This window comes from Monodon monoceros, unplaced genomic scaffold, assembly GCF_005190385.1.
Source record: "Monodon monoceros isolate NGI ecotype Baffin Bay Population unplaced genomic scaffold, NGI_Narwhal_1 Super_Scaffold_5, whole genome shotgun sequence".
NCBI classification, from domain to species: Eukaryota; Metazoa; Chordata; class Mammalia; order Artiodactyla; family Monodontidae; genus Monodon; species Monodon monoceros.
Genome location: NW_021703782.1, coordinates 14,464,048 through 14,476,250, shown reverse-complemented (window position 1 = coordinate 14,476,250; position 12,203 = coordinate 14,464,048). Strand labels below are relative to the sequence as shown.

Here is a 12,203-nt window from a genome sequence, read left to right as displayed (position 1 = left end):
TCCATCTTTCTAGCACACTCATTCTAGCACTGCAATCTCAACCCACAACCCATCGATCCTAGCAGCTTTCCCCAGTCCTTCAATGGCTCCATGGAGTACCTTCCTACTTACCCAGTGGGGACTTCATGGACCGCGATTTTAATCGTTCCCTTGAAAATTCCCTCTACTCCTGTGAACTTTTCTCCCTTCATCATCCTTGGATGGCAAAGTTTGAGCCAGGTTAACTCACCTCTCCAGCCCCTCCATGGCTGCTCCTGAGCAGGTGAACATGGGATGGGGAAAAACCATATCCATCTTACCTGATGACAGGTAAATTTTGTTTGGGTAGAAAGAAAATAAAGATGTCACTAGAAAAACCCCAAAGTCATTGGAAAACACTTGTTATAAAATAATTAGGCTTAGAGAGCCTGGAATAGAAAACATAAATCTGATGTTACCCCCAGAACACTCAGCTAGCAGAATAAAGGAAGATGTGAAAGGATGGAGAAGTGTCCAGAGTTTTTGTAACAAAGACAGCAAATGGGTTTTAAAACAGCATATGCTAACTCATCTGTGCTGCTTTTACTCATGTCATAGTAAGGAACCCAGAGCCAACTTCAGAGAACATTTTACTCTAACTGCCGTGTCTTGATCCGGTTATTCCAAAAAGACGTATTCAATTACACAGAGGTGAGACATGTATGAGGTGCTATTTCCTTCTCCTATAATTTCTAGAATAACCGAAAGCAAGGGTTGGAAGGGACCATAACAATGATCTATTTCAGTGACTCCCAAACTTGGCTACATGTGCAACCACTTGGGAGGCTTCCAAAAGTTACAGAGTCCTAGATTCCAGCGCAGACCTTAATTCTGAACATCATGGGATAGCACCCCAGGGGATTCTATGCCGTTGGCGTGGCACTAATCCGTTCATCCAGGATGAGAGTTTGGGCACCTCTGATTGATTCCAGCAGCCAGGCCCACGCTGACACCTGTGCAGCTGCTTGGCCAGGTGGAGGAGCTGCTTTTGCTTTACTAACCCAAGGAGGGGCACTCCAGCTGGAGATTTTATTTTATTTATTTATTTATTTACTTATTTATGGCTGCGTTGGGTCTTTGTTGCTGCGCACAGGCTTTCTCTAGTTGTGGCGAACGGGGGCTACTCTTCATTGTGGTGCGTGGGCTTCTCATTGTGGTGGCTTCTCTTGTTGCGGAGCACGGGCTCTAGGCACCGGGGCTTCAGCAGTTGTGGCATGCGTGCTTCAGTTGTTGTGGCTCGCGGGGTCTAGAGCACAGGCTCAGTAGCTGTGGCGCACGAGCTCAGTTGCTCTGCAGCATATGGGATCTTCCCGGACCAGGGATCGAACCCATGTCCCCTGCATTGGCAGGCAGATTCTTAACCACTGCATCACCAGGGAAGTCCAGATTTTATTTTTAAATAATGTCCTTGACCCTTATCTACTTTCTTATTTAAGACCACAGACTATGACATTTTCAAGAGTTCTTAGCCTAACTTCCAGATTAGGAAACTGAGGGCAAGGAGGATAAATGTCTTCCCACAAAGCATATAGGTAGTTAGATCGACACAGGACTAAGCCCAAGGTTCTGGGCTCTAACACCTGCCCTCCCTCAAAATTACCCCCCCCCAATTTTTTTTCAGTGTATTGACTTAAAAAGGGAGGAAAGAAGAAGCCAATCAAAGTGAAAAACCCAAAGCAACTCGGTTCCTGTCCTGGCCAAGCCCAGAACAGCATGTTGGTATTAAAAGTGTGAACTCTACCGGGACAGGAGGGTGGAAGAGTCAGGGGGCACTAGCCTATGGGCAGCCTTTGTGACAAAGAGCAAAAGGCACTCCTTCCAGGGGGCGGAAGAAAGGCACCGTCTCCCCCTGGCTGACGCAGCCCCAGGCAGGGCACAGGGCTCAAGAGATAACCACAGACTGACTTCAGCCGCTCCCTAGGTCACTAACCAGCCTGGTTTCCCAGGACCAGGAGTTTCCCAGGCTGCCAGGCTTTGTGTGCTAAAACCAGGAAAGTCCTGGGCAATGCAGGACCAGTGGTCACTGTCCCCCTCCCTGGCACCCCTCCGCTCCCACCTTCCAGCACAGACACGGAGGCTGCCCAGATGGCGTATTATCAGGAATTGCTACTTGACAGTAACTGCAGCTCCGTTTGCCAGGCTATCCCCCTAGAAGCCTGTGCCCGGGCTCTCCAGGTGACCCCAGTGCTCGGTTCCCAAGCGCAGAGCGGTTTACCTTCCCCTTTGCCGTAGGAAGAGCTGGGGGTCCAGGACTTGGCCTCCACGTAGCCCAGCTCCCGGCAGACGACGTGGGCAGCGTGGATGGAGAAGTCATCGTCACACACGGTGCCCCACCGGCCATCGTAGTACACCTCCACCCGGCCCTCGCTGTGCTTCCTCTTCTGGCCCGCCAGGCGCAGCTGGATCTTGACCACGTCGGAGGGCACCTGAGGCCGGTGGTACTCCGGGGCGGGCTGCTGGAAGTGCTCGGGGTAGTGGCGCCAGCTCTCGTACTGCGCCAGGCTCAGGGCGGGCAGGAGGGCGAGCACAGACAGACAGCCGCAAAGGCAGGAGCCTCTGGGTCTCTCCATCCCTGTCCTCGGGCTGGAAGACCTGATGGAGGGGGACACTTGGCGCTCAGGAGGGATGGGCAGGAGTTTCCTGGAAGAGAGAAGAGGTTCGGGTTACAGACATCTGGAAAACGGCCAGTGATGTCGTACTCTTTTGCTTAGGATTGAAAGCTCATTCCGGATTCCAACCTCTTCTCTTCTCCCATCTTATGCTTCAGCTAGACAGGACCGGGAAGTCCTACTTCTCTGCCCACCACCTTCCCAGATCTTTGAAATGCTTTCTTCCAGGATGACTCCTGGCAGGAAACAGAGCACACTTAGACTTCATTTGAGTAGAGTCTTTTTGTTTGTTTGTTTTGTTCTGTTAAATATTTATCTAGCTGTGCTGGGTCTTAGTTGTGGCACATGGGATCTAGGCTGCGGTACGTGAGGTCTTTAGTTGCGGCATGTGGGATCTAGTTCCCTGACCAGGAATTGGACCCGGGCCTCCTGCACTGGGAGCGGGGAGTCTTAGCCACTGTACCACCAGGGAAGCCCCCATTTGAGTAGAGTTTTTAAAAAAAGACTAGGTACATTAATGGATAAAGAAGATGTGGTACATATATACAATGGAGTATTACTCAGCCATAAAAAATAATGGAATAATGTCATATGCAGCAACATGGATGGACCTAGAGAGCGCCCTCCGGTGGGCTACTGAAGCAGCCCCCAGGGACTTCCTTCCAAGGCGGGCTTATTATCTAGACCTTCTCCTCACCCCTCCCAGACACCTTCATATCCCCAAAGAGGTTACAAACTGCTTAAGGGCAGGACTTGTTTCTCATCCTTCTTTGGCTCCTCCAGAGTGAGCATGGTAGGTTGGAAGACATGTTTATGGAATGAAAAGGTGATTTGGTTCCAGGTACCGAGTGGCTGGAGAAACGCAGATGTGACAGTGTATGTTGAAGAGGGCTCGGGCACTCCCAGGTAAGGTAGCCTTCCTCCCTCTGGACGTTAGTTGACCTGGATGGAAACGGCATCTTCTGGGTGCTGAGAATAACCCTACGAGGCTTTGAGTCTCCATCTTTACTTACTCATGGGCTGCGCACATACCTGAGCCTTCCTATAGCTCTGCTTTCAGGCTCCAGGCCTCCAGACACCCCGACGTGCTGCCCACCCACACCCCAGATCTCATTACGTTTTATACTCTGGACCTCAAGACGGCTGAGACCACTGAACAAGGAGGTCAGAGTTAAAGCCCCTTAAACAGCTCTCAGGCAGGGCCTGTCCTTAGCTGAACTGTGGAGTAGCCCCACAGAGCAGTCCTGGGGCACTGCTCTAGCACTTGGGGAAGCCAAGGATGCCCAGGCGACAATTCCATCCCTTTACATAGTTTACGTCCCTGGGGGCTGCTGGGGGCTGAGTCCAGCCCGCTCTGTGCACAGAAGGGAGGCATAAAGCTCTTTGTACCAAACAGGAGAGGGGCTGAGTGGCCCATCATCAGGCAAGGGAGAGCAGGACAGCAGAGTGAAGGGGAGGGGGAATCACAGACTCTGGAGCCAGACAGTCTGGGTTTGCATTCTCATTCTGATACTGACTAGCTGTGTGACCTTGGGCAAAATACTTAACTTCTCTCTGCTGTTTGATGTTTCGTATCTATAAAATGGGTATGATATTTATATCTAGCTCACAGAACTGTTATGAGGATTAAATGAATGGTACATAATAAGCCCTACAGGAGCATTTGCTAAATAAAAATTTTAAATTTTTATATTTTCAAGATTGTGGTCACCGTACCCAGGTGGAGCCTACCTCTACGAATTCCAGGATGAGGTCCTAGAGCGGGAAATAAAAACTTAGTTCATGTACCTTGATCCTTCCATAATTCAGAGAGCCAGGAAGACTGTCTTAAAGGACTGCAGGTGTATTTCATGGAAGAGGAAGTAGACTTGGAAGATGGGGCCCCCAAAGGAAACCAGGACCAGCAGGTGAAAGCTACAGCAACACATCATACGTTCTCTATTAACCAGGTACAGAGGGTTAGGCCAATGGTATGACTCAGTTCATGGCACATCACCAACAAGGAAGGACCAGATAAGTGGCCAGAACACCTGGGAGGGGTGATCTAACTCGGAGAGAGGCAGTTCCACAGCTGTCGGGATGGCCAGGCAGTGCCTGGTCCCATCCTGGGTTTGGGGGCAGAGATGCCACAGCTTCGGGGGGCAGTCAGGACCGAGGACTTCCTGGTTCACTGGAGATCCAGCCACCCTCGTCCTGTGACTCACAAACAAGGCCAGAAAGTTGTGGGGTTCCTGCAACGGCCCTCTTCAGACCACAGCCTGACAGGCTAGTACGTGGCTCTGAAGGGACCCCTCATCGCCTCCTCCGCCCTGGCCACGTTTCACTCCTGTCCCAGCACATTGGCATCCACGAGCTCATCTCTGCCTCACTAGAAGCTTGAGACATGGGTGGAGTAGCCAGGGATGAGGATTCTTACTCTACGAGGGAGAAAATCAAGAAGCAGAGAGAGAGGACTTTTCTGCTAGACTTCACCGGAGTTGCACTGTTGGTGCAGGCAAAGCCAGAAGTAGTCAACCCCAAGCTACCAAAACATCAATGATCCACTATCACGTATTAAAAATGTCCAAATTCCACCTGGGACACAGATGCCTTTATAAGGTGGAACATACCTACGTTCCTGGCTTCAGTTCCAACACTTCTCTCCTTGCCCTGACTCCAGCCCTTCACGTGTCACCCATCCAATCATATCAGCCTAGAGTGGCTTAAGTTTTCCCACCTCGATCAATGTGCTCCATCCCCACGCCTCCCCTTCCCTCCGAAAAGTGTATGTCACAATCCTTCCTGTTCTTCAAGGAAAGCTTCCCAGATGCTCCTAATCAGGATCAATGTCTTCTCTGATTCTCTTTAAAATAGCATCCTGCTTGTGCTTTACACCAGTGTCATATCAGGCTTTAATGGACACTCAGTCCCAGGGGCAGAAGCCATCTCTTGTCATTTCCACACAGTACCATGTGTTTTTGGCTACGGCAGACTAGCTTGTAACAGATAAACCTTCCCACCAAGGACAACTGGAAAGGGTAGGTAAAACACTAAAAGCATGTATCTGAAGACACTGGAGAGGTATCGAGGCAGCAAGGACTCAAGAATCCAGAGAGATGGGAAGTACAGCGAGGTGAGCCTGACACTCGTGTCTGCTTTTCCCCTTAAGCCATTTGCCAATTCCAAGGCAGTTGCCAACAGGCTGGGAAGCTAAGCAAAACTTCAGGCATCCTCCCAGGACTGAGGACACAAAAAATTGGAGTTCAGAGCCTGCCAAGGAGGAAGGGCCCTGTTAAATAGCCCCAGGCTTTCAGATAGGGGTCCCTGAAGGGCTAAACTCTAGAAGTTAGGACAGAGTTACTTTCTACGTGTTAGAAAGATCTAACATCCGTATAATTGGAATTCCAAAAGAGGAGAGAGAGGACGTCTGGAAGAAATATTTGAAAAGATAATGGCCAAGAATTATACGAAACTGATGAAAGATAACAAGCCCAAGAAGTACAGTTTACAAAAAAAAACCATACCAGGGCACATCAAAATCAGACCATGGAAAATCCAAGACAAATAGGAAAGCTTACAAGCAGCCGGAGTATAAAAGGAGTATTACCTTCAAAGGAGCAGCAGTAAGGGTAACAGTTGGCCTCTCAACAAAAAACAAGGAAACAAAGAAGATAATCACATGACAGTTTCGAAGGGTTGAAAAAAATAAGTCAGCCTAGAATTCTGTACCCCCTGGAGAGAATAAACGTTTTCACAAAAGTGGAGAGAGGACTTCCCTGGTGGTGCAGTGGTTAAGAATCTGCCTGCCAATGCAGGGGACAGAGGTTCGAGCCCTGGTTCGGGAAGATCCCTCATGCCGCGGAGCAACTAAGCCTATGTACCACAACTACTGAGCCTGCGCTCTAGAGCCCGTGGACCACAACTACTGAGCCCACGTGCCACAACTACTGAAGCCCATGCTCCTAGAGCCCATGCTCTGCAACAAGAGAAGCCACCGCAGTGAGAGAAGCCCGCACACCGCAACGAAGAGTAGCCCCTGCTCGCCACAACTAGGGAAAGCTCACGCGCAGCAACGAAGACCCAACGCAGCCAAATACATAAATTTATTTTTAAAAAAAACAAAAAGTCGAGAGACTTTGTCATCAGAGTTTTCCAAGATGAAAATACTAAAGGGAGTTCTTCAGACCACAGGACAAATCATCCTAGATGTGGAATGAAGGAAATGGAAGGGGGAGCTATGCAGGTAAATCTGAATGAAGATCAACTGTGTAAAATAATAATGTCTTATGGGGTTTACAATATATGTGTCATTAAAATACCATGGTGAAAACAGCACAAAAGGTAGAAGGGGATTAAATGGAAGTGTTCCAAGGTCTTTGCACTATCTGGGAAGTGATGAAAGTACTCTTTTCTATTAGACTTCAGCAAATCGTAATAGTCTTAGTTAGATGCATACTGTAGTCGTTATGTAATCAGCATAAGAAGAGAAAAAAAGTAGAATGAACATGGCAATAAAGGGGAGAAACGATGGAATTATTATTTTAAATCCCGATTAATCCAAAATTAGAGCAATAAAGCAGAGAAAAAGTAACATAGAAGAGTTGTCACAAATAGAAAAAATAGTAAGATGGTGGATTTAAAACCAAATATATCAGTAATTTCGTTAGATGATACTGCAATGAAAAGACAAAGATTGTCATGATGGATTTAACAAAACAATATTTTCTATTTCCTATGGAAGACCAAGAGGTTTAAAGTAAAAGGATGGAAAAAGATTTACCACACACACATTCATCCAAAAAAAGTTGGTACAAAGTAAGATAAAGTCAACTTTAAGACAAAACGTGTTACTGAAGACAAAAACTTACGATGATGAAAGAGTCAGTCCATCAGGAAGATATTAACTAACTCTTCTCGGTTTGTATACGCAGACTCCACATGTACGAAATAAATATTGACAGAACTAATAGGAAGAAAACGACAAATCTGTAATCAGAGTGGGAGATATTACACACCATTCATCAGGAGAAGCAGACAAAAAATCCTTGTTCTAAAGAAGTGAACAATATGACAAAGAAATGCGACCTGACTGACAAGTTTCTATCAGCTGGACTCAGAAGACAGACTTGCTTCAAGTCCACAGGCAAGATTTACCCAAATGGACCCTCAACTGGGTCATAAAGCAAGTCTCACCACGTCTAATGAAATCACACACAATGTGTTCCCTGACTACAGTAGAATTAAGCTATACACCAATCATAAAAGAATAACCATTAAATCCCCCAATATTTGGAAATGATGTAAAAGGAAAAAAAGTCTATTTCTGTTCATTTCCATTGAGGTCACAGTATCAAATTGATTTACTCATTCAATAAACGTTCATTGAGCTCCTGCTACACATTAGGCCTCATGTGGGTAAAGCAGACATGCTCTTGCCATGGTTCTAATAGGAACTGACAGGGCATTCATGTTCTAGCTGCGGTTTGCCTACAGGAAATCAGTGAATATTCATGGATGGAACCACCTGAGCCAGGTGGCCTGACTTTGAACTCAGGAAAGTTTTTCCTCTTGTAGCCAGTGTCTATATCCTCATCTGGCAGAAATTTAAGACAGAAAGTCCATGACTTGCCAAAGGTCCCACAGAGTGACAGACCTACAACCAATATGAAGCTGACATTATAAAGTGCCTCCTCTGTGCAGGCACTGTGCATGAATCATGCCTTTTTATTTTCTGTATTTCTGCCGTTTTGATATCTGGGGTCTACGCTGACTCTGGAGAACGACTACTCAGAAACTACGCTACCCACTTTCTGGTTAATTCTTAGAGATGATAAAGGACTCACCCACAAGTGCGCTCTGCATGTGTAAACCAATCAGTCCAGAGCTATACCTTCCCAACTATTTCCATTCTCAAGATCTCACACTCTGGGCCACTAAGCCCCTGTCCTAATCACTCAAAGGCCAGGTACCAGATAAGAAGAGATGGTCCCTATGCCCTCATGCCCCAGAGAGAGGTGAAATTATTCAACTACTCAGTCCTTAACCTGATTAGCCTGCTCACTGTGACAGTCACAGTAGATGCTCTGACCCACATTTTCCCCTCACTCCTGCCTCTGACCAACCCTGGTGCTTCTTCATGTGGCCCTGCATGGTGTGCCAGGCCTCCTTGATTCTAGGGATCTGTGACTATAACCTTCTTCCTCCATGACAGTCATTTCTGTGTCTGTGTCTTTCCACACCTGATTAAAACAAATCTTGGGTACATTTTAAAACGTACACATGATTTAATGTTTAAAAACAGGATTCTCAACATTCTGCTGTATTAATTCACTTAATGGGGCAAACACCATTATTATCAAGGCACAGAGAGTTTCAGCAAGCTGCCTCAGGTTGCACTGTTGGTTGAGTGGCAAGGCAGGTTCTGAACGAGGGCAGCAGGCTGACCTGTGTCCTTCACCTTCACCTCTGTGCTCTAACAGCCCCAGTCCAGCATTTTCTTACCATCTCCCAAGCTCCCCCTCACGCGAGAGCTACAGAGGCCTGCAGATTGTCTATTCACATCTCAAAAAGAAATGGAAAAAGTATGTGGTTCTGTAATTTTTTAAGAGGAAATCGTAATCTCTGGATTTGCATATCTATAAACTGCTCCACCCATCTTCTTGGACTCTCCAATCTGTGGGAATGAATGGCTAGTGTTCAACTCTTAAATCTTTCCTACAAAAGTGCTCCTGAATTTTTTGCTTCCTTTGTGGGGCTTCTCCTACTCTCTACTCTGGGGAATTGTAAAATATTAGACCCAGATGCTTCTCTTTTCTTTTTAAAAATAACTTTTATGGTTTTTTCTTTCTTATTGCAAAAGTTATACAACTTGGTGATACAAATCTGGAGAACACAAACAAGTAAAATGTAGAAAAGAATTTGCAATACCCCTATTGGAGAGAATGATTGTCAATACTCTGGTATACACCCCTTCCAGCCTTTTTTCTGTACATATATACTTCCTCTTAAAACTTACAATAATTTTCTACATACTCTTTTGTAAACTGCTTTTCACATTTACCAGTATATTGCAAACATCATGCCTCATTGACTTTTACAAGATTTTTATTACATAGTATTCAATCTTATGAATGCACCATAAGATTGAATAATCTTACCAGTAAATTTTTTACTGCTGTTCACATAGTTGAAATGAATATCCTTGTAGCTAAAATTTTCCACAGTCTTGGGATAAATTCCTAAAGGCAAAATTTCTGGGTCAAAGGGCTGTTAAAAAGTGAACGCTTCTGCAAAACTATATTAACTGCCTCCATAAGGACTGTGCTAGGGTACACGTCGGCCTGAAGTATGTAGATTTCGCCACAACCTCAAAATTCTAGCTATGACCATGCTTTCAGACCTTTCTCCATCTGATATGGGGGGGGAGGTATTTTGTTTTAACCAACGTTTCTTTTGCTACTAGTGAGGTTGACCTTTCTTTTCTTCAGGCTCTATCGGCCACCTGTATTTCTTTTTTTTGGAAATTATCTCTACGTGTTTTTTTAAAATCCCCTTACTATTATATGTCTTTTCCTTATTGCACTGTAACATCCATTTTTCACATTGGCATCCATCCATCCCTCAGGAGGGAAAAGTTGCCAACGTCCAAAGCAGAGCTGCGGAGGATGGAGAGCAAAATGCCCTGAGGCTCCACCCACCGCCGACCTCCTGTCCCGCGGTGGGCTGCCACCCGCTGCAGACCAGAGGCCTCGCCCGCTCCTCCCAGGCTCCACTTTCCTTTCTGCACTTGAACTTTCTCGGCAGGAGACTCTAGCTGCTGGGGGGCGAGGGTGGCCTGGAGGGGAATCCGTCCAGGGTGGTCCCCCTGCTTGTGGCCCCCGCTGCAGCGCGTCCCGTGACAAGACTGTTGGCAGCCTGATGACCCGGTTTAGAACCGAGCCCCACCGGGTGTCCCCAGTTGCGGGGACGGGGACCGGCGCCCCTCCCGGGAGCAGGCAAGTGGCCCCTGGCTGGCAGCCCCTTCGCGATCCGGCCGCCGCGCTCTGCGTCCCTGCTCCCCGCCCTTCCCAGCGCCGGCGGCCGCGGAGCTGGGGTGTCCTCAAGCCCAGGCGGCGGCCGCACGCGGCCCAGGGTGAGTGTCACACGTGAGCCCGCGAGGGCGCTTTGGGTGATCAGGGTCCCTGAGCGGGGACCATGCTGACTCGGCCGCCTGGAGCCGGCGCCTGAGGCCCCGCGGCCTCCCCTTGAAGCAGGCCAGGCTCCGTGGGAGCGGATGTCCCCTCTCTGCTCACATCACTCACGCGGAGCCGGTGCTGTTGGCGATGGGGGTCTCGGCTGGGCCCTGGGCCTAGCACGGTGCCTGGCACATGTTGGGCGCTTATTAAAACCCGGTTGGACAGTAACAGGGTAGGATAACTCAAAGTAGACCCATCCTCAGGATGGTTTTAAAATAAGCTCTACTGCTTGATCACAGGTCAAAGGGCTATTAAAAGCGAAGTGGATGGAGGAGGCCCTTGGCTCCCTCATCTTCCATTGTATGGGTCTTCTTGCCCCTCAGCAACCCTTCCTCCTGGTACCTATTGGCACCGTTGGTTCCCTGGAGAGACGATGTTGGGTATCTTGGAGTCAGAATATAAGGGTCTGAATCCTGACTTTACCACTTCCAAGCTCTACAGATGTGGGGGTACTTTTGGAGCCTGGATTTCCTCTTCTGATCATGGAAATAACCTTCTTTGCAGGTGTATATGTGATGATTAAATGAGATAACATGGAAATCCCTAGCACACAGCATGGCTTCATTCATATTAGTTTTCTTCTTTCCTTCCTGCCACTTCTGAACCCCCGAGCCTTGTTCTCAGTAGGTACTCAGCAAATATTAATTGAATGAATAAATATAAATTCCTATTCAAATCGTTACACCTTATCAAAACGGCCTTTTCCTTCTGACCTAATTGCATAGGAAAGCGAGCTGAGAAATCCATTCCTTACTAATTTATTGTATTAAGAAATTTAACACATGAAGGAGTAAAATTGTGACTTTTCTATGAAGAGGGGGAACTTTTATGTTTTAGCAGGGAATTCCTAGATATGAATTTTTTTTTCAGTAAAGATCACTGTATTTGTGACTTACAATCCAGAAGAAAATCAGACAATAAACAAGAAACAAAGTGCATAAGTAAAATAATATGTTAGATAGTGATAAAAGCTTCAGAATAATGAAAAAATAGTGTAGCATAAGGGCATAAGACAGTGCCAGGGGTAAGAAGGAGGGACGTTTTATATATATATATATATATATATATATATATATATATATATTTTTGTGTGTGTGTGTGTGTGTGTGTGTGTGTGGTACGCGGGCCTCTCACTGTTGTGGCCTCTCCCGTTGCGGAGCACAGCCTCCGGACGCGCAGGCTCAGCGGCCGTGGCTCACGGGCCCAGCTGCTCCACGGCATGTGGGATCTTCCCGGACCGGGGCACGAACCCGCGTCCCCTGCATCGGCAGGCGGACTCTCAACCACTGTGCCACCAGGGAAGCCCAGATATGAATTTTAATAGTTGAATTTTACATATTGTACAATGTTGGAAGTAAGGGCA

The 12,203-nt window shown here is 47.2% G+C and overlaps 1 protein-coding gene across 1 annotated transcript in view; it reads right to left on the bottom strand.

Moving 5' to 3' along the window:
* Window positions 1–12,203, bottom strand: part of LOXL2 (lysyl oxidase like 2) — a 100,578-nt gene that overhangs the window by 71,279 nt on the left and 17,096 nt on the right. The window contains exon 2 of the mRNA XM_029202472.1: window positions 2,234–2,658. Coding sequence (XP_029058305.1) covers window positions 2,234–2,588 — 355 coding nt within the window. The 5' untranslated portion in view covers window positions 2,589–2,658. The remainder of the gene's footprint in view (window positions 1–2,233; window positions 2,659–12,203) is intronic.